The following is a 22,776-nucleotide window of genomic DNA, read 5'->3' on the forward strand; positions in this document are numbered from 1 at the left end:
GGTCTTGAGTTTTAAATAAAGAAGACTTCCTGCATGACCCCATTTCATTGTTATATACAACTCATTAAATTCTTTCGATATGACATTCCAGGTAAACTGTTAAATATGTCTCTTTAAGTAGCCTCGGTCTCATGTTTAGTATGAGACCGTATGTATGAGAGTATGATTATTTTCAGTTGTTCTTTTCCATGGTAACATAAAATTTTGCTCTCCACCAACAGCTGTGCTATTATTTTAAAAATGAGCTGAGTGGGACTCACGTGATTCACGCGGAAGTTCCTGGGACAGATTTTGTTTTGTACTGGCCATTGCACTCCAGGCGCTCTGGCGCTGGGGCGGAGTGAAAGTCATTTATGGACTTATTACAGTAATTCATTCATTTTTCTTGGGAACTTCGGCAGGTGCACGTTTAAACCCGCACTCCTGAGGCAAGAAGCAGCACGACAAAGCCCTTCGCGCAAAAGACTTCCTACTGTAATGATCTTCAAACGGCTGATTTGAAAGCACAAAACAGGTCAGTGAAAGATCGCTGTTGCATTCAAATATACATCATTTGGTTTCTTCTGAAGTTATATAGAATAGTTTTAAGCCATGACACGTCGCGCAGCATGTCCAACATTGAGGATGACTTGCGTACAGGAAAGACTGAAAGTTTTCTTCCAAAAACTGGCGGCAAACCTCTAAACCTCTACTTAAAGTTTCCTATTAATTGTGCTTTTTGGCAGGTGCAAGCATACTAGTGTAGCCTGAAATGGACATTGACTATCTCGTTTCAGAACTGCAATATGTCATATGAGGTTTCTTACAATACTTTCATGCCTCTTTTTTCTCTGCTGAGTTTAAATTTTGAATGACAGCAGACAAGCATTACCAAGTTGATCTTCCTCATTTTCGGAGGGCTTACTGTCCGTTACGGCCAGTAGCGTATTGTGTTGTCCTCCTCGCCTCCCTAGGTTACTAGTTCGGAAATTCTCTGAATTGGTTTGTGGTCTAATTACCGATTTCTTGCGAGATCTATACCTGTTAAAACATGACTTTGAATTAATTTGTTTGGAATATTTATTCGTCTGTCTCAAATCAAACATTTACGGTCTCGTGTCATTAGCGTTTCGACTCAGCACATTAGCGGACAAACTCTTCATCAAGGACTTGGCTTGGTGGCAGTGTTTTGATTATACTACAGCTGGGCAAGTATTTTGAAAACGTCTCTTTAAAACTGTTTGCCACACTTGACACGCGCTGCACGTCCGTTTTCCTCGTGTTTTTGATTGACCTGTTTCCATATTCCGAACATACATGGACAAACTCTTTGACTAATCATAAAGATGGCGTGCGAACTGCATTCAAGCCACAGTGACATAATTTAACACGGTCCCCATGGGCTTTCATCTGAGAGCCGGGAGACCGTTAATTTCCCCTGGTCAAAAAGTAGGACAATGTCTCACTTATCCGGCACTCTCATACAATATGCATACATAATTATATAGTATATGACTGGTACATGTTTCTAATGAACCTCACGTAGATGTTATTCAGAACAAACGTTGATCGGGTTGTGAAGAGCCTACTGAGTGCCCCTTGTTTGGAAAGACTATATGTCGTCTCTCTGTTGGAAACGGATGGATATCTGTGCTGATCTGCCATAGATTCTACCCACCCAAGTGTTTATTTTCCCAAGCCCCTCAAGGGCTACTGCACCCAGATCTCCAGAGAGTCTTCAGGACGGCCTTCTCAGAAAGTGAAGACTTGGAATAGAGAGAAAAAAAGAGGAAGAGTTGGCGAGAGAGAGAGAGAGTCACGGAGAAAGGGAACAGGCAAGAGGGAACAGTTCTTTCTGGACAAGAGAGATTTTCTAGTTTGATATTGAACAGATGGCATTGTTTTTGTTTTTTATTTAGGTTAATCTTCTTTTGAGGATTGCTGGTTTTCAGACGTGCGTCTCCAGATTAATGCATCCATTATAGTGTCAACATGACAGTGAAATTGTAAGAATAAGAAAAATGGTAGTTCACTTTACGTGCAGGTTAAAACTTACTCAAATGATTAGCGTCTGTTTGCAATGAATTTTCTCCAGCTGACAATCCAGTTATGCTCCTCACATGCTCAAAATACTTAACATGATACATACAGACATATACATATATAATTTCGTCGGTATGATCATATGATAGAAACTCTACCCAGAAGTATTATGATATTAATATAAACAAAACTTGTGTTGCCTCACAGCACAAAAAAAGCGTATAGTGCCCGACTGGCTTCTGGTGTGTTAATGTTAACGCATTTAAATGTGCAGTTTTTTTTTTTTTTAAACAAGATTAGGAGAAAGCTAGACCACAGAGTTTCACATTAACCTGGCTAATGTTCAAACTCCTATTGTTTATGTTGCTGAGAATGCGTATATTGCTTTTTTGACCTTATGCGACAACTATGCCTCATGCGTTCTGTACAGTACAAAGCCACCCACGATTCTGTCATGATCTGACCTCCGTTATCTCGGCGAAGCCTCTGTGTTTTATCGCAGACTGCCCACTGTTTGTGTCTGGCACAATGACAGCTTTTCTTTTCCTTTAAGGAGATGGTCGTTGAGAATGTGGAACAGAGTGTGCAGTTTAGCCCCCCCCCCCCTTTCTTTCCCTGTGTATTCCTCCTCTGCTCCCCACGACTCTGTCTCTCGCGAACTGTATCTCTTTCTCTCTTCTTCTCACTCTCTTTCTCTGTCTCTCTTCTCTATTTCGCTCACTCCCTCGCTCTTTCTCTCCGTCTGTCTAGTGGGTTAACTCTGTTCATTAGCCTGTACTTATGATACAGGGGGATTTTGGGGGGGGGGGGGGGGGGGGGAGCGTCTCGTGCGTGAGCCTGGCGCTTTATGGTTGTGGGAAGTGTCTGTTGAGGACGTGTAGAGAATTATTAGTGAGCTTTTTTGGCAGACGTTCCACCCTCCCTCAGGTCACATCGGCGCTTTAATGAGATTCGGCTACGGTAAGATGAGGGAAAGCATCAGCTGTTATCAGAGGAGAAGATGAAGGAAAGACAGAATGAAAGAGGCTGTTCTGTGTCGGGCCTGACCGATATTCGGTTTTGACCGTCTGATCCTCCTCCTGGTCCCAGTGATTGCGGAGACGGCAAAATAAACCGATTACCGATGTATCTGCTTATATTTTACGTGCGTGTTTCGATCTGAATCAACCAAATATGGATCTCAAAACAAACAAATAAACAATAAAGAAGGAACTGTATTGCCTTTAAAATAAGTAAAAAAGAGTATAACTGAATGCAAAGAGTAAGCCTTATCTACCATGACTATTATATATGTGTGTGTGTGTGTGTGTGTGTGTGTGTGTGTGTATAAAGTGGTTTACACTATTTAATCCCATAAACGCATTAAATCCACCTCTGTCAGCATCGTCTGTGCTTTTCAGTTACATCCCTGTCATCATTGCACAGTCCTGCTTTGTCACTTTCCATTACTATTATCCAGAACTCATATTACTGTAAACTGAGGTCGCAGAACAGAGGAACCTGTATAAACAGTGAGGTAGGCCTAACATATTTACGTGGCTGGTAAGCAGGCATCTGGGCTTGAACAGAGTGATGTAAGCTAGGAAAATGTTTCAGATGTTCTGCATGAGTGGGCACAGTCTAATACTGATGTGGCAGTCTTCAGTTTCTTTAACGTGGTCTTTTAAAATTGTTTGATTTTTTTTTTTTTTTTCTCTAATGAGCTAAATACTCTCAGAATTTTGTTACTGCACCAAAACACCTGGTCAAGAAATCAGATGAGGGGCTGTGATGATCTGAGGAATACTACTCAGAGTGTGTGTGTGTGTGTGCGTGCCTGTGCGGACCAAGAAGGGAAATGTCAGTATTTTCTTGTGTTGAACACCCAAAAGTTCTTTCTGTGTTTGAAGTTGTTCAGTGGGAAATTTATCCTGGGCAGAAGTTCATTTGAACAGGAGGAAGACTACATGTCAGCCGATCATGTTAAAAGAGAGAGATGAACACTAGAGCACAGTAGCGGCTGGTGGCTAATTTCATTGAGGAGGCAGACAATGAAACATCACACACCACACAGTCTTGTTCTTCTAAGTGCATCCCACCACAGGATCAAAATGAGTGAAGGGTCCATCAGCTGACCTAAGGAAAATGACCCGCTTGTTCAAAGCAATACTTGCACAAGTCTCGCCTACAGTCTGAACACAAACATCATCTGGCATCTGCGCCCAGGATAAAGTTGTCAGTTAAAGCCAGAGATAGCCGATACACAGAAAGACAACCATTCAATTACGGATCATAACGAACGCACCGGCCATTAAACCCAGCGTTACAATCTGAGCATAATGAAAGACTTAAAAGTAATGCATCAGGCTACGGCAAGCCAACGTGATGGAGGGGAAAAAAACATTCTGACTCACCGGTTACTAGCACGAGGCTGCTTCATTAAACAAATGAACGCCCAACAGTTTTCCCAGCGCTCTCGAGCCTGGTAGCCATTCTACTCCTAAATACGTTTCACACTGAATTAGCGTGATCCTGGAGGTGCAGTCCTCTGGATTACGTTCAGTTTAAGAGTTGATCTTCCGTAATTTTTTTTATTTGTAGCCGGTGTTCAAATTTTAATTTCCAAACTTTATTGGCAAGTAGGTAGTGAAGTATTATATATATGTTTGGCGTTCCTTTGAACTAGCTTTAGCAGGCGACACAATTTATATCGCAACAGTGAAGTTCAAAAAAGGTGAATTGTGATTGGTCGAAAAGTAAGATGAGGCTAGCCCAGCCTGACCAGATGGGAAATGTTAAAGTATCATACCAGAGGCTTACAACTATCGTATTTTGAGGAAAATTATCGTATGCGAGTCATAACCAAGAGAACGAATGGGCGTAAATGTGTAATTTCAGAAAACACGTATTTATAACGACTTTCTAACACCACCTACAATCTAGCCACGTTGTTAAAAACATACGCCCTATGTCCTATTCTCACCCTCACCTCGGCACTCATTTTTTTTTTTTTTTTACTTTACTTTTCCACACGGATGTATCAGTGAGCTATATCTCTTGCAAATTCTCCTCTCAATCGAGTGACGAGCAGCGGGAGAACTCCTCTTGTCTCTCAGTTGACGAGTTCATTTAACTTCTAATACTATAACGATGACCGCATTGCACACGATAAATATAGTACTGACCCGTAAGTTACTGCATTCAGTATAAACTACCTCAAATTTCTGCTTTGTAAAGAGGATTTGATTAATGGTTATGTTTACGACAGCAGTGCTCGTACGTTCATCATCACAAAAAGCATGATTGGCTTGAAAGACGTCACGTGAGAAGACGCGAGTAAATAGCACCCATATTTTACTATCCTGATCGTGTTGGGAAATGAATTAAAACGAGAGCCTAGACTGATTACAACTATTAAAACTGTCACAAAATGAAGAAATTGTCATATATTATGGGACTTTCGGCATTATTGATCGTATATTGTATAGAGGGCGAAATTATTTTACAAACACGACAATTATCGCACATCTTGCAAAGCTCATCTTGGGCTAGCCTCCGTTTAGCTCTTTCTCACGATGTTGGAATGACAGAATTTCCCCTGACAACACAAAAGGAACTCAGTTCTGATTGGTTATTATCGTTTCGTTGTTTGTGGCCTCCCTTGATGGCCAGTTAGATCTGGCACAGTAATGTCAACAACACGGTGACACCCGGCGACAACCTGAACGAAACTGCAACATTTTTATAGAATAAATACAGAGAATCTCAAACTAAATGGTGTTTTATTGTCATGACATATAACTCTTTTTCTTGTTTTTTTCTTCTCAAATTTCAGAGGAGGCATTGCCTCCCTTGCCTCTTCTAACGAGCTGCCACTGCTAGACTAGCTGATTAAAGCATGCCCAACACCTTTGTGTCAGCGTGACAGGGTGACAGTCCGATTCTCTGGTAGATTTGTTGATGTCCTGTCGGTACATGTGAAGGTTTGACTCATTTTACATGAGTCAAACCTTCGCATGTGCTGACAAGACATAAAAAGATGTCTTTCCTTGAGTCATGAGTCTGCTTTTACGGATGTTTTTCTGAAATCTGACAAACATCCTGGGAACCAAGAAGTGACGCTTAAGTCTAATCTTGTTAGGAGAGAGTTTTATTTATTTATTTATTGTTAAAGTTATGGCACCATTGGGCATCATCACCTTTCAGCTAGGGGAGGCACACGGATCGCCATGGTTACCTGGGCTGGATTTACAATGACGGTGTGGGCTGAATATCTGCCTGGAACAATTTAAGCATCGATTCTCTGACCTTCTCAACCTTTGTCTCCCCCCCCCCCCACCCCAATGCTGACAATCCCTGTAATTTGCTTCTCATCATTATTAGTAATCTCTGTCTCTCTCTCTCTCGCTCTCTCTCTCTCTCTCTCTCTCTCTCTCGCTCTCTCAGGGCTATTTTATGGTTAGAAGACTGCTATGAGGTGCTGCTACGTGGTGCTGACTTTTTCCGTGTGTACTCTTCACTGATATCATTATGGCCACAGCCAAAAAGGGTAAGTTCCACTTTAACTTAGTAGTAATAGTAGTCAAAAAAGCGAAAAAAGGAGATGTGAAAATGGCTGTTGGTGGGTTTAGCCAGTCACCGCGGCTGTGGAGATGCACTATATCGACTGGAGCTGGTGTGTAGCTTGCTGCCTCCGTTCGAGATAGCAAAAGGAAACGTGGATGTTGCACTTATCTTTTGGAAGGGGGCTCCTGACTGTGGTAGTAAAACCTAATAGAAACAGATAGCATCTGTCTTTGGTATTATTTTATTTTGGTATTAATCATGTCTCTTCTGGGCAGTTCCCACTGACCTTCCCTTAAATCTAAAAAAAAAAAAGAAAAGAAAAGAAAAAGAAAGGCATTGACAAACTCTGGTGTTAAGTATAGAAGCAGAGGTTGTTGCCTGACGGAGCGTGAAGTGAACAGGAATACTTGAACCCGTAGAAAAATGCAACTTAAAATCTTTAACCACGCTTTCAAATCTCAGCTTTCTCAGATTTTAAATTTATTTATTTATTTATTTATTTTGGGGTGGGTGGGAGGTGGAAATGTTTACTTTTTAATTCAATGTACTGCAAATCCTAAATGATTCAAAGCAGAGCGTGAAAACAGCATGTTTTAGTTACGGATTCGCCATCGGTTGACTTAACCCTTATCACTCATGAGCGACGGAGAGAAAAGGACTTAACCAAAAGGGTCAAAAAAAAAAATTCAAAACTGCTATTGCTCACCATCTGGGGCCTCCACGACCTCCTGCCGCGTGCCGTCCTGGAGCAGAGACTTAAACAACTTTTAATATGGCTTAACTCACTAATTGAATTTGTTCTGTTTGTACTAGTGGGATGTCTGCCCCCCCCCTTCCCATGGCACCCGCATATTAACTCACACACACGCCCTCTTCCTCCCCGATGACTGATTCCTTTTTGTATTTTGATGAACAGAAAAGATAAGTGGGAACTTCCTCGGGGAAAACAATTACAGGGACAAAACATTAGTCACATAAAAACAAAGAGGTTGTTGTCTATATCTTGACAAGGCACATTACAGATATCACTAAGTCTCCCTGCCCCTTGTCAGAGATTAGTGAGAGTAGAGAGTTGAATCTGATTGGCTACAGGATGTCATCCTGACCAATCCATTACGTTTATCGTATAATCTCAAATTTTGTGGGTTTATCTCCTCTGCCTCTTTGTCAGAGATTAGCGAGATGGGAAAATAGAATCTTATTGGCTGTAGAATGTCAAATCAAACTTCTTTTCTGACATCAGCAGCTTCCATAAACATATTCCGCTTTTGAGATCACAGCTGTGGTGTTGGGTGGTTTGTTGGGAGAGAAAAAAAGCAGCTACGTTGTTCAACTCTTCTTTTGCAGGTTGGCTGGTGTAGCTGTTTAGACCTACGTTATGCTAAGTAATATAGATTGCCTTGCTCCTGGAGGCCAATTAGTCCTAAAGTGTAATGTTTCTAAAGTCATAATGTCTAATATTTCTGAAATGTCTTCAGACTGGATTGGTTTGCTTGCTGGCACAGTGTCTGATAGCAGAGCCGTCCGTTTGCCTTCCTTGTCGGTTTCCATGGATACTCAGGGAAAGTTTGAGATGAAACAGTAAATTTTTCGCTCTGAAGTGGACCACTGGGGATCCTCCGGAGCCTCTCAGTCTCTGAGCCTGGATAGACCCAGCGCTCTAAGTCTCCGTCTGTCCATAACCCCCCCCCCCTCCCGCCCCCAAAATAACCGCAAACACAAATAAACAAACAACACAAAAAAAGAAACCCTTCAAAATATGCACCGCAAAGCAGCGGAAAGTTATGATTACTGCTGCATTTTTATTAGTTTAATGTAGTCTTTTTGATGTTATATCCCGCCGCATGAAGTGAGAGCGTGTCTTTTTTTTTTTTTTAAGGAATGAAAGGGAAAGGAATAATGAAGGAATAATAGAGGAGGCTGGAGAGACAGAGAGGGCGAGAGGAAGTTTATTGAGAGAAGACAAGTATTCTGTGACTGATAAGGAGACAGAAACAATAGAAAGTGCGTGTGCGTGTGAGAGAGAAGAGAGATAGTCTCGATGACAAGCATTACAAATAATAGACGGCGCAAGAGACGAGACCCACGCGGTTTTCCATCAAACGCATCTTATACGTTTAGCGGCGGTAATGAAGACAGATGTAGCAGCGCTTGTTTACGGTTTCTGTGAACAAAATGGAAGAAGTGAAAACAACAACAACAGGCAGTATTGAGAAAAAGAAAAAAGACAGGAACAAATGAAAGAGATCTCATGAGAGAGATGATGAATGTCAGAGAGATAGGAAGAGAGAGAGGGAGAGAGAGAGAGAAGAAAAAAAGCCATTGAACGGGTATAGAGAAAAAAAACCCAAAAACCCCAGATTGCCTATGCAGAAATGTCACGCACTAAAGTCGAAACACAAAGATTCCTGCATTAGCTTGACACTCAAGAGAGAGGATTACAAATGTAGGGTGTGGTTGGACAGAGATATGTGCTTGAGGTTTTTATCCCCTTGTATGTGACTGTATTAGACAGTGTCATATTAACCATGCACACGGTATGGGCGACTGCCAGAAAATGTGGTTTGTACCGGATTTGTGACCCAGCTTAAAAGGGAACAAATGACTTCTGCTCTGTTGCAATAGGCTGTCATTGAGACGCAAATGTTTGTGTCGACCATTCAGAGCACGGACGGACTTACCGCGATTCACTCGCCCATAATTCCATTGTTGACGGGCAGGGAGTGACTTTTTGCTCACCCGCAAATAGTTGTACTCATGTTCAGTGGCCACTGAGCCTGTTATTCTACCAGAGACAATGGCATGACCCAAGCGGTACGGGCCCGTGTGTGTGACCAAAAAAAAGAGGTCAAGTGAGATTATCATCTGTTCACATCGCTTAAAAAGGGAGGGAACAAGATCCTGGCCTCACTTTTTTTTTTTTGGATAATAGCAAAGTTCTTGATATGTAATAAACCACCACTACACTAGTGGTTTAATGTCTGTTTAACAGTTATTAAGTGGATCAAACGTCTTCGTTTCCGCGCACTCTCTTTTGAAATCGTAACTAGGCTTAACCAAGCACGTGTTGGCTTTTACTGTGTTCTATGAAAAGCATGAGGGTATTTTGTAAAACGTGGGTGTGTGTGAGTGTGTGGGTGTGGGTGTGGGTGTGGGAGTGTGAGTGTCAGTGTGAGTGTGAGTGTGTGGGTGTGGGTGTGTGTAAGAAAGAGGAAAAGAACAAGATATTGCACCATAACAATCTGTGTTGCGTTCTCTCTCTCTCTCTCTGGATCTGACGAGTAAGGGGAGCCTTTTTTCTACATGCACATCCTCGTTGTCACTGTGGTACAAACCATGGGAACACGCTGCTCTCATCCCAACGCCGTGTTCGCGAGCTATATTTTCCCGCCCACCCGGCATTCCGCGGGCCCTCGATCCCTCGCGTTATCGATGGAGGGAACGTCTATGTACGGAGGCTGAGAAGTCTATAAGAGCGACGCCTAATTAAGCACGAAGTGTGAGATGGTTAACTTGCATTTCATCGTGTGGTTATAACAGCAGAGCCTCTGCATGGGGCTGGTTTGCAGGTTTGCGCGCACGTCGAGCCAAACTGTTCGCCGGTCTAGACGGAACGTAGGTGCGTCCCCGGTATCTCTGCGTTTGATTGGTTCATTTTCCAGGCAGTTAAATGAGTGCATATTGAATAGAAGTTCAATTAAAAGATGTTGTGCTTCTCCTCAGATGCCCTGACCTACATAGACAGAAAGAAAAAAAAAATAATTATAGATGGATGTCTTTGAAGTGGAGTAGTTAAAAGTTAATTGAAAAAAAGAAAGGTATGGTTATGATATGAAAATGAATAAATACGGGTCATGAGTTGAGATGGTAGATATGTAGTTGGCGAAATAGCTTTAGAGAGAAAAAAAATTTACTGTAAATTCAGTTATGGAGGTATGCATAGCCTGAGAGTAAAGGATTTTGTGTTTCTTTTCTTTCTGAGGTAGGAGAAAAACAGCAAGATTAAAAACTGAAAAAGAAATCAGTTTGATCATGAAATTTGATAGCACTGTGTGAGTTCATTCAAAGACACACACACACATATTCTCTGTCACACACCTGTATATGAATGTCTCGATTTGCATATGTATGTCTCAAGAGTTTTCTGGAGAACAGACAGAAAACTTGTGTTTAAGAGTTATAAAGGATTTTGCAGTTAAGGGATACCGGTCTTACAGGTGAAGAACTGTCTTTAAATGATTATGTTTTTCTGTTGAAATACTCGACTCTGGAGGTTTTCTCAGAAATGCCATTCCCCTTTGCACGGCACTTTGACCTTCATAATCTGAAACCAAAACAAGTGTGTTGTCAGAGGTTAGAAATTGCAGCTATAATTGGAAAAGTCACTTGGAAATGACCTTAAAACTAAGTTAGATAAATGCGTAATACCGAAACAAGTGGGGGTTTTAGTGGTAAACAGATTGTTGTGACAAGGATAATTGAATTAAAATGTATGATGGATAAAATGCCTTTTTTAATCATTCAGTTGCTATTTCTGATGCTTTGTGTCTTAAAACCAAGGATCAGATTTTACTCGAGACTTTTAGAACGAAACAATATTGGAAATGCTTGATAAAAATGATTGATTCGTGCTAACGTCATTGTCATGACAGCTGTGTCCAAAACTCTTTAACGAGACCAATTAGCCTTGGACTTCAGACACTTGAAGTCGTCCCTCACCGTGGCTTAAGACTAAGAAGTGTGAAGGACATTTGCACCTCTACACAGCAGGGTGTGGTCTCCGACCCCATTCTGTCTGGGTTTTTAAAATGTATCAGTGATATGAACCCTCATCAACGTCCCTGCCGTTGACTCGTTCTCTTGTTTCCGTCTTCAGTTTCCTAAACGGTTCTTTTTTTTTTCTCTCTCTCTCTCTTCTGTATGCTTCAGCTCGTTTTTTTTTTTTGTTTAATCCTTTCATTCCTTTCATCCCTTATTCCCCACTGAGAGGACAACGGGGAACAACCAGAAACATGAAGGAGGATGAAATCACTGAGCCGTGTCATTCTGAGCAACTCTGCCAATATTAACAAACTCTGACCAGAGAGAGAGAGAGAGAGAGATACACTATGAGAAGTATAAAGACAATTATGAAAATGAGGCACAGGCAGTTTGAACATGTCCTTGTCTGTCGCATTTATCACAGAGACAGTCAGGACGTGTAAAGGTTTGGACAGCTCTAGTCTCACTGTTTGTTACAATAAATCTTAAATGAACAAAGTCTGCCGTGAATACCATGTTATCCGATGTTGAACGTAGAGTTGTTCTTCCGATTTTAGTGCACAGTTGCCTTTCAGAATTACTTCGGAATACTTTTTAATGACATATTTTACGGATCAGCGGTCTTTTGTTACGTTTTGAAAAGGTATCCAGAAACGTTGACTCACTTGTTAGTCTGGTTAGGTGAAAATGATTTCATGGTTTGGCCACTGTTTCTGAAGTAACTTTGTGCCTTTAAAGCTGTTTGATTGCAGCTATTGTTCAAGCTGACTTCAAAAACCGTGGGCTGCTTTAAAGACCTGTCTGAATCTCAAAAAAAAGAAAAAACAAAACAAAGATTACTGACTTTTCCCAGACAGGAGAAAGCAACAAACAGCTCTCTATTTCACACTTTCAGCCAACCAGCATGAGCAGAGGGAACATTGCACAGTGGTTAAATAAAGCCAAGATCTTCAAAAAAAGGCTGCAGGAAACGTTGCAAGGTTTTACATCTCTCGAAGGACGTGTTAGTCGGTTCAAACTGAGAGTGAGCTCACACTTTTCGCAAGTTTCACGTTCACGTTTTTGTTATTTTGAATATGAGAAAATAGTAATGTAGATTATGATAACCCCGACTGAGTCTATGTAGAGAGATGTCGTGTGTTGATGGTCTAACGTACAGAGGTCAGGTCGGGCTCTGTTCACTTACCTATTCACTGATCTGTCCTCTGTACAATAAGTACAATTCTGCCTATAATTAAATGTAATTTCACTTGATGTATGGAGTATATAAAATCACTTCGCTTCTCTCTCTCTCTCTTATATCTCTTTTCATATAAAAATGTATTTTTCTGAAAATTAGAGTGTTCATAAAGTGCCGTGGGGGTTTTTTCTTTTTCCCAAGACTTACTGCCTCTGCAGTGTTAAAGTGCCAGGTTGGATTAAAGTAATTACAACTTAAAACCCATGTTCTCCAGAACATTCCATTGTGCTTTTCACAGAGTGCCCTGGCTCTTTCATAATGAGAACTTCTCTTGGCATACAGGTTATTCCAGGAGCCTTGTATAAAGAAGTGTGTGTGTGTGTGTGTGTGTGTGTGTATATGCGTGTGTGTGTGTGTGTGTGTGTGTGTGTGTGCGTGTGTGTGTGTGTGTGTGTGTAAGTAAATTAGCTAGCTTTGCTTTGTCGTTTTACCATAGGCTCCGTGAAGGCAGGGGGGGTGCGTTTTTCGGAAGAGGCCACTGCCCACTCTCATGTGCACTTTGACGAAAAACTGCACGACTCCGTCGTCATGGTGATTCCGGAGTCAGATGGAAACTTTCTGGTTAAGGTGAGTTTTGGATCGCCACGCAAACATAATTCATTTACTTGATTTTACTTATTTACTTATGCATTTGTTTGTTTGTTTGTTTTTCTGGACAGGAGTCATATAGTGTATATCCCAGGACGAAAGTGATACATTATAAAATGTTGCATTTTTAGATAATAGTCATGTATTTGTTCATTTTTCAATCAATAACTCATCTGCACTAGCTAGTTTTAATAAGTCTGATGGATTTCTTAGAAACACACACCCCTACCCCCCACACACACACTCACACACATACACACGCACACATGCACCAACCTGTCTTGCCTAAACGTGTCATTTCTCAACTCCTCTCAAATCTCCATGAATCTTCTCTATTCACTTTGAGTGCTGACAGTGAAGTTGCCAGATCACTGTGTTGACACCCTGGCCAATAAGGCCTTTTAGACAATATAATCTGGCATCCGCAATTTGCTCGGTTCTGATTTCCGGTGAATAAACGCAAACAGGGTGTGTTGGAGTTCTTCTCAGTTCTATATCGGTTTGAATAGCCGCTTTCAGGCCTTTGGGGAATGTCTTATTTAGTCTGCACATGAACAGACCACACTGTTGGCTGACTTTTCTCACTCAATATTGTTTCTTTAGGCGCACACACACACACACACACCCTGTTGTGAGGGTGATATTTTCTATGGCTCCTTTGATTATGGTCGCCCCTGCGTGGGGACAGACCCTCATAAAACCACATGATAAAGTGAATGCAGGGTGCGACTAACTGTCCCTGTAGTGTAAGCCCCCTCCTTTCTCTTTCTGTTGCCATAGAAACAAACAGGGGGGGGGGGGATACATCGTTCAGTTTGTGTAGTTAAGTAGGAGGTGGTGTGCAGGCAGTATCGAATCACCCATAGCTCAGTGCCCGTGGCTCTCTGTCCTACACCGCTGTTCCCTCTGATAGCCGTGTTTTGATTGGAGGTCTAGTCGGCTCAGAGCAGCGACTTTGATGTGAAGGCCTGGCAGAGGTGAACTCTGATAGTGATGGACTGGCAGGGGAGCTTTGATAATGCTTTCGAGAGTCGTTTCTGGATCTTTCTTTGAACGCTTGCGTCTGTTTCACTCTTGCTCTCTCTGTCTGTCTTGTCTTCCCCCCCCCCCCCCCCCCACACTCACACTCACACTCACACTCACACTCACACTCATACACACGCACTCTCTCTATCTCTCTCTCTCTCTTTCTCTCTCTCTCTCTGCTTACTATTTTTTTTGGAATTCAAAGAATTTCTCCATTTAGAATTTTATTGTGAGCCAGCCCAACAATCTAGAACTCAACCTAGAGTTTGAAATGGATTTTTTTTTTTAATTAGCCTTGTGTATAACGATTTTCAATGAAAATGTGTGAGGAAAACATCCCTTTGGGTTATTCTCTCTCTTTCTCTCTCTGTTTATCTCTCTCTCTCTTTGTCTCACTCTCTCTCTCTCTCTCCTTCTCTCTCATATTCAGTCTCTCTCACTCGCTCTGTCGGTATCTCTCTTTTTCTTCTTTTATGTCTTTCTCCCTTTCTCCTGATTGCCTCGTTTTTCTTTCCTCTTCTCTTCTCACTGCGGTCTCTTTTTCTCCTTTTCGATCTGACCTCATCCCTCTACACCCTATACTCAGACGAACGATCGTTTTAATCAGACCAAAGTCAGCCTCCCGCGCTTACGTCAGAGGAAGAGCGCGGCCGTGATGTTGGTGTTTGGTTAGATCAGGGCGTGTTTCAGCAGGGCCAGCTCCGGCTGCACACTCTTTCTCTCAGGGGCTCTGAGGATCCCACAATTTAATGTTGTTTTTAATCCCGGCTCTGATTTCGGTCGTTGTCTGGGACCGGTCCCATAGCTTTGTCACAGTTGCTTTATGACATCATGTTTTTTTGTTTTTTGGTTGTTTTTTTTTTACACATTTAATATGACATGGAAACAGTGACGTCGCTGGCGCTCAAAACTGCTCAGGCGGGGGAGAAAAAAAAAATTAACCCCGTTTTTTTTCCTCCTGCGTCTTAATTCAAAGGTCGGCTTCTTGAAAACCCAGCACAAGTACGAGATCGTTTTCACCTTGCCCGAGGTCCCGGCCCTGGGGGCGGACGTGTGTCCCGCTCCTGTCCCGAACCCCCACCTTCGAGTCACAAACATCGCCCCCGATCCCGAAGGTACTAGCACCTCACTCTCCATCACGTCCTTTAGTCTGAGCAGCTCCGTGTGTAAATCTGTGTGACACAAACAGGCCTCTTCCATTCAGCTCTGCTAAACTCTCTTGTATAATCGCACCCCTCTCTGACTTTGAGTCACTCAAACGCTTATCCCAGCACAAACAGTACTGCATTAAGTCCCGAGCTTTTAAAAGCTTTTTGTGAAGTATTGAAGGGTATGAAATACTAGAGTCAACACTCAAGTGACCTCTAACCTATCAAAGGTTCACCTTGTACTCTTTTGCTCTTGGTTAGCGTAACTGTGTAATCCAATCTCTCTGCCCTGGAATTCAATGCTGACCGGATCAGCTTGCCAACCTCCGTCTATGCCAGCAGTTTTAAATAAAGACCAATAAGGAATTAGGAATTATCGGGCAGCACGGGCAGTAACTCCGTGGCGTGTAAATGTGTAAGTTGGGATTTTATGATCTAAGGTTTTACGATCTGATAAGCAGTTTACGTGGTCGCTACGATGTGGCTAAGCTCGATCTGAATGTGAACTTTAGGAACATCAGGGAGGGAACTGGCAAGCTGAAGACAATTTTCCATCAAGCTGTGTGGGACAGGCTTTATGTGTGTGTGTCTGTGTGTGTGTCCGTGTGTGTGTGTTTGTGTGTGTGTGTCTGTGTCTGTGTTTGTGTGTGTGTGTGTGTGTGTGTGTGTGTGTGTGTGCGTGCTAGTTTATTATTTATGACAGTTCAGTTGTGCTTTTGGACGGCCTGCGTTATGTGTTTGACCTCTGAGAGTTCATTCCACTCTGTGTGACATCCGAACTTTCGAGTTCTGACCTTTCTGTGTCCCTCACAGTGCACACAGCTAAATAAACTGAAAAGAAAAATATCAAAAGAACTATAGATGAAAAATAATCTCACAAAAGAGAGAATGTATAAACGATACTATATACTGATTTAAAAATAGGGCTAGTAAAAATATGTAATATGTCAGATCAAGTGCAGTAAAACCATTTGACACACATCTTAAATGTATAGATTGTAGATGTGTGTACTCAAGTCCACAAGTAACTGTAACTTTGAAATGACCTTGATCTTTTTATCCGACTCTTTCTCTCTTCTCAGGTGGTCTGAAGGTGACGTGCGAGTACATGGCCCACCAGGAGGGGGTGCTGTGTGAGGAGACCCTGTTGGTCAGTGAAAGCAAAGAAGATGCCTCTGTTAAAGTCAAAGTACATGCTCGAGTTATGGGTGAGTGGCATGTGTGTGACAATGGAGCCACTCAAATACAACACACATCTCATAGTCAGAACAAGGGCACTTTCACTCATGTAAAAAAAAAAAAAAAAAACAAGACTTTAAACAGAATTTTGAATATTTTAACCTACACTGATGCCTTCAAAGATAAAAATTCTGGAAGAATTAACCTGTGTTCAACACCTCTCAGAGGAACAGAGGATTTTCAGGGGAATAGCGGTGTGTTGTTATCTACTGCCCCCTGCTGGCAAACCTTAATGAGCCACTCATTTAGGAAAGTGGAGGAGACTCCAGAGTAAATATTAATCAATATTTTAATCAATACATGGTAAATACTTTCAGTGGTATATTAGTATGCATTGCTGTGAATATTTGTCTGTTTATGCTGTGCCCACCTGCCATAAAAGTATAGCAACAGAGCAACAGTGTTGGTGATGTTGACGTGAATATCACAGTTTTTTTTCTGAACAGTATTTTATATCATGTTATACGAAGGCTTCAGCATGGCTCAGTGAAAAACAAATGACTAAACAAAGGAATAGTCAAATAAATGACTTCAGTGAAGGAGTCGATACACAAATACACGAATGAATGAATGAATGAATAAATATGGTCGTTGCTGCTTTTTTTTATTCCATCATTTTTCATTTTCTTTTTTTTTTGTTGTTGTTCATTAATTCTTTTATTTTATTTAATGAACCACATTATACATTGGAGAACAGAAAAAGAAATTCCTTTTCCTTCCCCTGTCTCTCTCTCTCTCTCTCTCTCTTTTCTCTCTCTCTCTCTCTCTCTCTCTCTCTGTTTCTCCCTCTCTTCCTACTAGATCGTCACCATGGAACGCCCATGCTGTTGGAGGGAGTCCGATGCATTGGGGCAGAACATGAGTACGACTCGGAGCAGAGTGATTGGCAGGGATTTGACTAGGCTAACGATGTGGTCCACCATCTAAGAGAGAGAGAGAGAGAGAGCGAGCGAGAGAGAGAGAGACACTCCGGACAGTGCTACTGCCACAAAGCCTTGTCTGGAGATTGTACGGATTACCTTCTCTGGAATTCTGCTGATTATTCCACTTTGAATTCCGTTGACTATTTCTTTTGGAATTCCGGGGATTTCTCCATTTGGAATTTTATTGTGAGCCAGCCCAACAATCTAGAACTCAACCAAGAGTTTGAAATGGATTTTTTTTTTTTGTTAGCCTTGCGTACAACGATTTTCAATGAAAATGTGTGAGAAATACATCATTTTCGAGAATGTTACTGGTAGTTGTTTTTTGTTTGTTTGTTTTTTTTTGTGCCATTGTGCTTCATTTGCATAAAAATATATAAACTGAAATATAATTCACAGAGAGACTAATCAAATTTACCGCTGTTTTTCCTGCTACATTTGCCTCTAGCTCATTGCTGTACGTCTAGTATCTGCTCTGTTAGCTTCTGTATAACCACCAGGGGGCGCTTGAATTCACTGTGAAGTTTATCATTGCACAATTGACCAAATTTACTAGTAGGCCTCACAATTCTCACCAACTAATAGTATTGCATGTCACACAGCATTACTGGATGAATATTGATCTGTCATGTGTTTTAATTACAATAACGACCAAAAGCCAAAAATGATTCTTTGGGTTTTTCTTTTTTAATCTAAGTGTTTGTCACTATATTGTTTCTCAGTCAATTAATAGATGATCTGGTTTTTCAACTCAGTCTCTTCCTCTAAAGGTATTCGCAGCTGTGTAAACCAGTTATGTAAAGACATTTCATTATGACCTCTTAGGTTCATACTTTCCACGAAGCGACTGTGGATACCTTCACAATCATTCTTCCTTATATCAACAAAATGGAACTTTTTCCCTGAGTTACCCGAACACAAACGCTGCCAATCGTTGGTCGTGTTTCATTATTATTATTGTTATTTTATAATTATGAAGCACTTCTGTGAGGAGATCTTTTTAAGTACAGAGCTGCATTGTGTCACAAGTGCCTAGCTGACATTTATTGTATTTTCTCTCTTCTCTCTCTGGCAAGTTTACTGTCTCTCGCCCCCACCCCCCCCCCCCTTCTTAAGACTTACAACGCTGGTGGATTTATTGCCATTTAATGTAAGATGTTTGAAGCCTTACTTAAAGAATTTCGTACTTCATACGTATTTTTAAAAATGTCTCGTCGACCATTGTGGGTGTGTGTGTGTGTGTGTGTGTGTGTGTATGTGTGTGTGGCCTTGCTGTTAATGAGAATACAATTCAAAATATTCGGTTAAATTGTAAAAGTCTGTGTGTGTGTGTCCAGGAAGTTACTCTGTCAAAGATGTTACTTTTGTCTGAATACACCACTTCTTCTTCTTCCTCTTCTTCTAATTTTTTTTTTTTTTTTGATCTGCTCTGTTCTGTGTTTTGTGTACGTTTGTGTATCCTAAAGTCTGCTTTGCCCAAGCACGTTTTGTTACTTGTTAAATTAATAAAAATGACTCTTGTCTAACTTTTGTTCCGTCTTTCTCTTCGGGACTGTGATGGCCACTAAGGGGCAGTGTTTACTTTCAAACAGGTTCGCTACAGGAACGACTACACTTTACTAGAATACGAAAATTATCACCTCTAGATGGCCTTGGATTTGTTTAACCTAAAATAAAATGAAGGAGAAAAGTTTTTCTAAAACGAAGCAAGATTTCCGGAGAGTGAATAGCTATTGTCTTTGAGTTTTGCCTTTACATCACGTTCTATAGTGGAGAGAGCAAGAAACATGACGCAACAGTTCAATATACCTATAAGTCCCTTTGCCATTACTTCAATGTTCAGACTATAATTGCATTTAGAATAAATATGCAGAGTAAGAGGGAACATGGGCCAGTGATTGGTTATATGATAATCTCGTATGATGTCAAGCAATAAGACCAAGACCCGTATGACCTTTAGATTTATCCTTTGATCTGTTTAGAGTTGACAGATGGACCCTTCCAGCACTCGGTGAAGAACTGCCTCATGACTGGAACACAGTGATCTAAATGTGGGCCCCAGATACCTGCTATCTGTAGAATAAATCGCTGTTTTGAATGACAGGTCAAACGATTTGAAAACCGGCATTGGCATTTTTAGCGCGCCGTTCGAAGAAAACTATCATCGGCCACAAGTTTGAAATCATCTGAAATGCTCTTTCTTTCACGTAACACACACACACACACACGTATGTATGTATGTATGTATGTGTGTGTGTGTGTGTACGCCATTTCCCCTCCTCATTCTCTGTCAGTCTTCTTTTCGCCTCCTCTTGTCGTCTCATTCTCTTTTACTGTGAGATTCTTGGCCTGTATCCAACCATAACATGACTTGTCCTCCTGCATGAGCGCATTAAAAGCCCTGGAAGCATGATGATATAAAGTTGTGTTTATCTGAGGCACGTTTCTTTTTGCCCAATCAGCATCTGAGCTTTGGCGGTCTGCGCCATGGAGATTTCTAATTAAAAAGTGATGACAACACAAGAGGATTCGAGTCTGTGTCTCACCCCACTTTGATGACATAGTTGTAGCAAGTTAATAATTTTTTTTCCCTTTACAGAAGGGATATTTCATTGTAATTCCCGTTGGTGAAATTATTATTACATGAAACACAGGCTGGAAGAGGGGCGGTGATGATACAGTTGTGATAATGTAGGCAGTGGGGGTTCTGGCGACAATTCCTTTGAAATTTTAACAACTTTTCCTTCACTTCCTTTGCTTCTGTACCGACAATTTGGAAAGCAAATAGAGGGTTTTGGTTAAAATCGTCGAATCCTGGTTGTGCCATAGCCTACTTACCGACTGGCAAGGGGTGCAGGTACATGGAACAGACTGTGTTCCCTCGACGAGTGTGTCGGTCAGGGTCTATCCCTCTCACTGCTCTTCGGTGGTGACTAACGGTCAGGCACTTTGTGTAGCTAAGGGCATAGCCGCCCCACGAGCGCTGTCCTCTGGGCGTATCACGTTGCGCGGCGACACTAAACGGCTCGCCCAGCTCCACAAGTATAGAAGAAACCGTGTATCGCTCTCAGTAAGCAAAATGGACCCATGAGAATTCATGGGTAATTGGGCTTTCTAAATTAGTGGGAAAATGTGGGACAAAATGCTTTTTTTTTCTGTGAAGAGGTGGTGATTGGAACCTACCCGCCTCATCTTGAGGGAATCACACAGGGCTCTATGCTATCATAATGTTATTCTCCTCGGGGTTACTTTAAACATATAAAACCACGCTGTAAATTTTAGACAAATAAATATGATTAAAAAACTTGATGTTTATCAACAGTTACCCTTGCTTAGTTTTAGCAAGAAGGAAAACTCCCCATGCTGTTTTTGGTGTCAGCGTTCAGTGAGTACAAGCCCAAACGCTACAGTATAGTCCTCTATTCTCTGGGTTAAACATGTAGTTTTGTTTTTGTATGAAAATTTGAAAGCGAACAAACAGTCTGTCTAAAGCAAACATCTCATGTTTACAGCACTTCACAGGAAACGTGAAGAGCCAATTACCTGAGCTCTTTGTGAGCAAGAAATAATGTTACTGCTATCATTCAAAACACAATAACCGTATTGCACTGTTATAACTACCACTACTACTTCTGTTTAGTGAAACTGAGAGTAAGACTCCCAAGGGGGTTGATTTTTAAATTAATGTTGAAAGTATTCAATAAATTCTCGTAGACAATGTAAGACTTAACTTTCATTATACGTAACGAAAACATTTACTTTGAATGCTTTATATCTGTTGTCGTTTTTGCTATTGATCTTGACATTAATGCTCTTGATAAAGTTGTCAATTTTCCATGCAACAGTCTTTGTAAATTTTGCTCCTTGTGTTCCATGTATGCGCCTTTGATGATGAGTAAACCAAAGTAAATCAAATTTTTGGTTTACTCTGACCATCTCGCTGTGTTTGAGCAAGAAGTAATAGCGCTTTTCATTGGATAATGCAACTCCAGCAGGTAGATCATCGTGGTAATTTTATTCGATTTTACAAGTGTTTTTTTTTTTTTTTGGCATAAATTCTGCGCTCCGCATAGTGTAAATTGGCGCTGCACTGGGACCGGACAACGGAATACAAATGACCCAAACATTTTGAAATTGTCGATTCTTGTGATTTGAACAGACATTGAAGGTGGTATGTTTTTATGTCTGTGATGTTTGCAGTAGGGTACAATACTTCTGATCGCTTTTTCGCCCAATAATTCACAGTATTTTCAAGGGAATTCATAGTGTGAAAATTACAGGGGGTAAAATTTTGTCAGAGTGATGTGAAGTCCGATCTGTATTACCATTTCTATTACACCCCCGAAAAAACTTATCTTCGGTTAAAAGTTTTGAGGAAGCCCTTTTGTATAGTCCGGTCAGCGGAACTATACAAAGCCGGCAATGGTACCCATGAAATATTTTACGCTGGCTTCAATAACATATTGAAACTGATCGATAATATCATCAGGGGACATATTTGGAGTAACTACTGAGATATGTAATTTAAAAATTCTCTTTATTCTCTTTTTTTTTTTTTTCCAAAAGATCCAATAAGTAGCCTGTAGGCTATACTTGTAAACAAAACCGGCGCTCTGAATATTTTGTCTGAGAAAAATCCCGTCGGCAAAGAACATTAATGGAGCCAAAAAGTAACGTATCGTTTTATATCATATCATAACATATCATTTTCAGGAAGATTGTTCCCTGCCACAATATGCTATATGTCGTTTTTACTGTTATACAGACAAACGGAAATCTGGAATTTCGTTGCCTTATACGTTATGAGATCCATCAAATCAAGATTTGACGTTTGTATCCGGTGACTGCTCAGAATCACCGTTTGAAATCCACGAAACAAGAGCGAAACATTTTGGGATTTTTTTTAACCAAAATCTGTGTCTTCGTAACCTCTAACGATTACCAAAAACAAGTCTGCGCCGATTTCTAAATATTTGAAATTATTCATTTGAATATGTAAAAAAGTAAAAGGAGCAGACGACTCTTTTGTGGGATTTTTGCTTTTGTGGTCTCGCTTTTGGGCGTCCAAAAGAATATTATTACTGAAACGTTTCAGTCTTAGTCTCTTGTACACACTCTCTCCCATTCTCTCACTAACTAGCGTACACACACAGGCACTCACTCGCACACACACACACACACACACACACACACACACACACACACACACACACACACACACACACACACAAAGTTGAAATAAACAAAATTGTTCCAAATTTCCAAGGTCAGCTATATTTAGCGA

The 22,776-nt window shown here is 41.1% G+C and overlaps 1 protein-coding gene across 2 annotated transcripts; it reads left to right on the forward strand.

Moving 5' to 3' along the window:
- The first annotated feature begins 372 nt into the window (after nt 1-372).
- On the forward strand, nt 373-17,677 carry adisspb (adipose secreted signaling protein b). 2 transcript variants are annotated; one of them, XM_030780746.1, is made up of 6 exons: nt 373-514; nt 6,448-6,550; nt 13,005-13,135; nt 15,159-15,297; nt 16,413-16,538; nt 17,371-17,677. In XM_030780746.1, exons 2-6 carry the CDS (start codon nt 6,532-6,534, stop codon nt 17,469-17,471), a joined length of 516 nt encoding a protein of 171 aa, XP_030636606.1. In that variant the 5' UTR covers nt 373-514; nt 6,448-6,531; the 3' UTR covers nt 17,472-17,677. The 2 variants fall into 2 exon arrangements, with proteins under 2 accessions (XP_030636606.1, XP_030636607.1); XM_030780747.1 differs by lacking the exon at nt 373-514 and adding an exon at nt 10,272-10,276 and having other exon boundaries at nt 6,532-6,554.
- The last annotated feature ends 5,099 nt before the right edge of the window (nt 17,678-22,776 follow it).

This window comes from Chanos chanos, chromosome 7, assembly GCF_902362185.1.
Source record: "Chanos chanos chromosome 7, fChaCha1.1, whole genome shotgun sequence".
Classification (NCBI taxonomy): Eukaryota; Metazoa; Chordata; class Actinopteri; order Gonorynchiformes; family Chanidae; genus Chanos; species Chanos chanos.

What these genes read in the sequence shown, in the direction of transcription:
- adisspb (XM_030780747.1), top strand. Translation starts at nt 6,532, where the DNA reads ATGGCCACAGCCAAAAAGGGTAA. An exon ending in CATCGCCCCCGATCCCGAAG is followed by an intron (nt 15,298 to 16,412) that starts GTACTAGCACCT and finishes CTCTCTTCTCAG; the next exon opens with GTGGTCTGAAGGTGACGTGC. An exon ending in AGTACATGCTCGAGTTATGG is followed by an intron (nt 16,539 to 17,370) that starts GTGAGTGGCATG and finishes TCTTCCTACTAG; the next exon opens with ATCGTCACCATGGAACGCCC.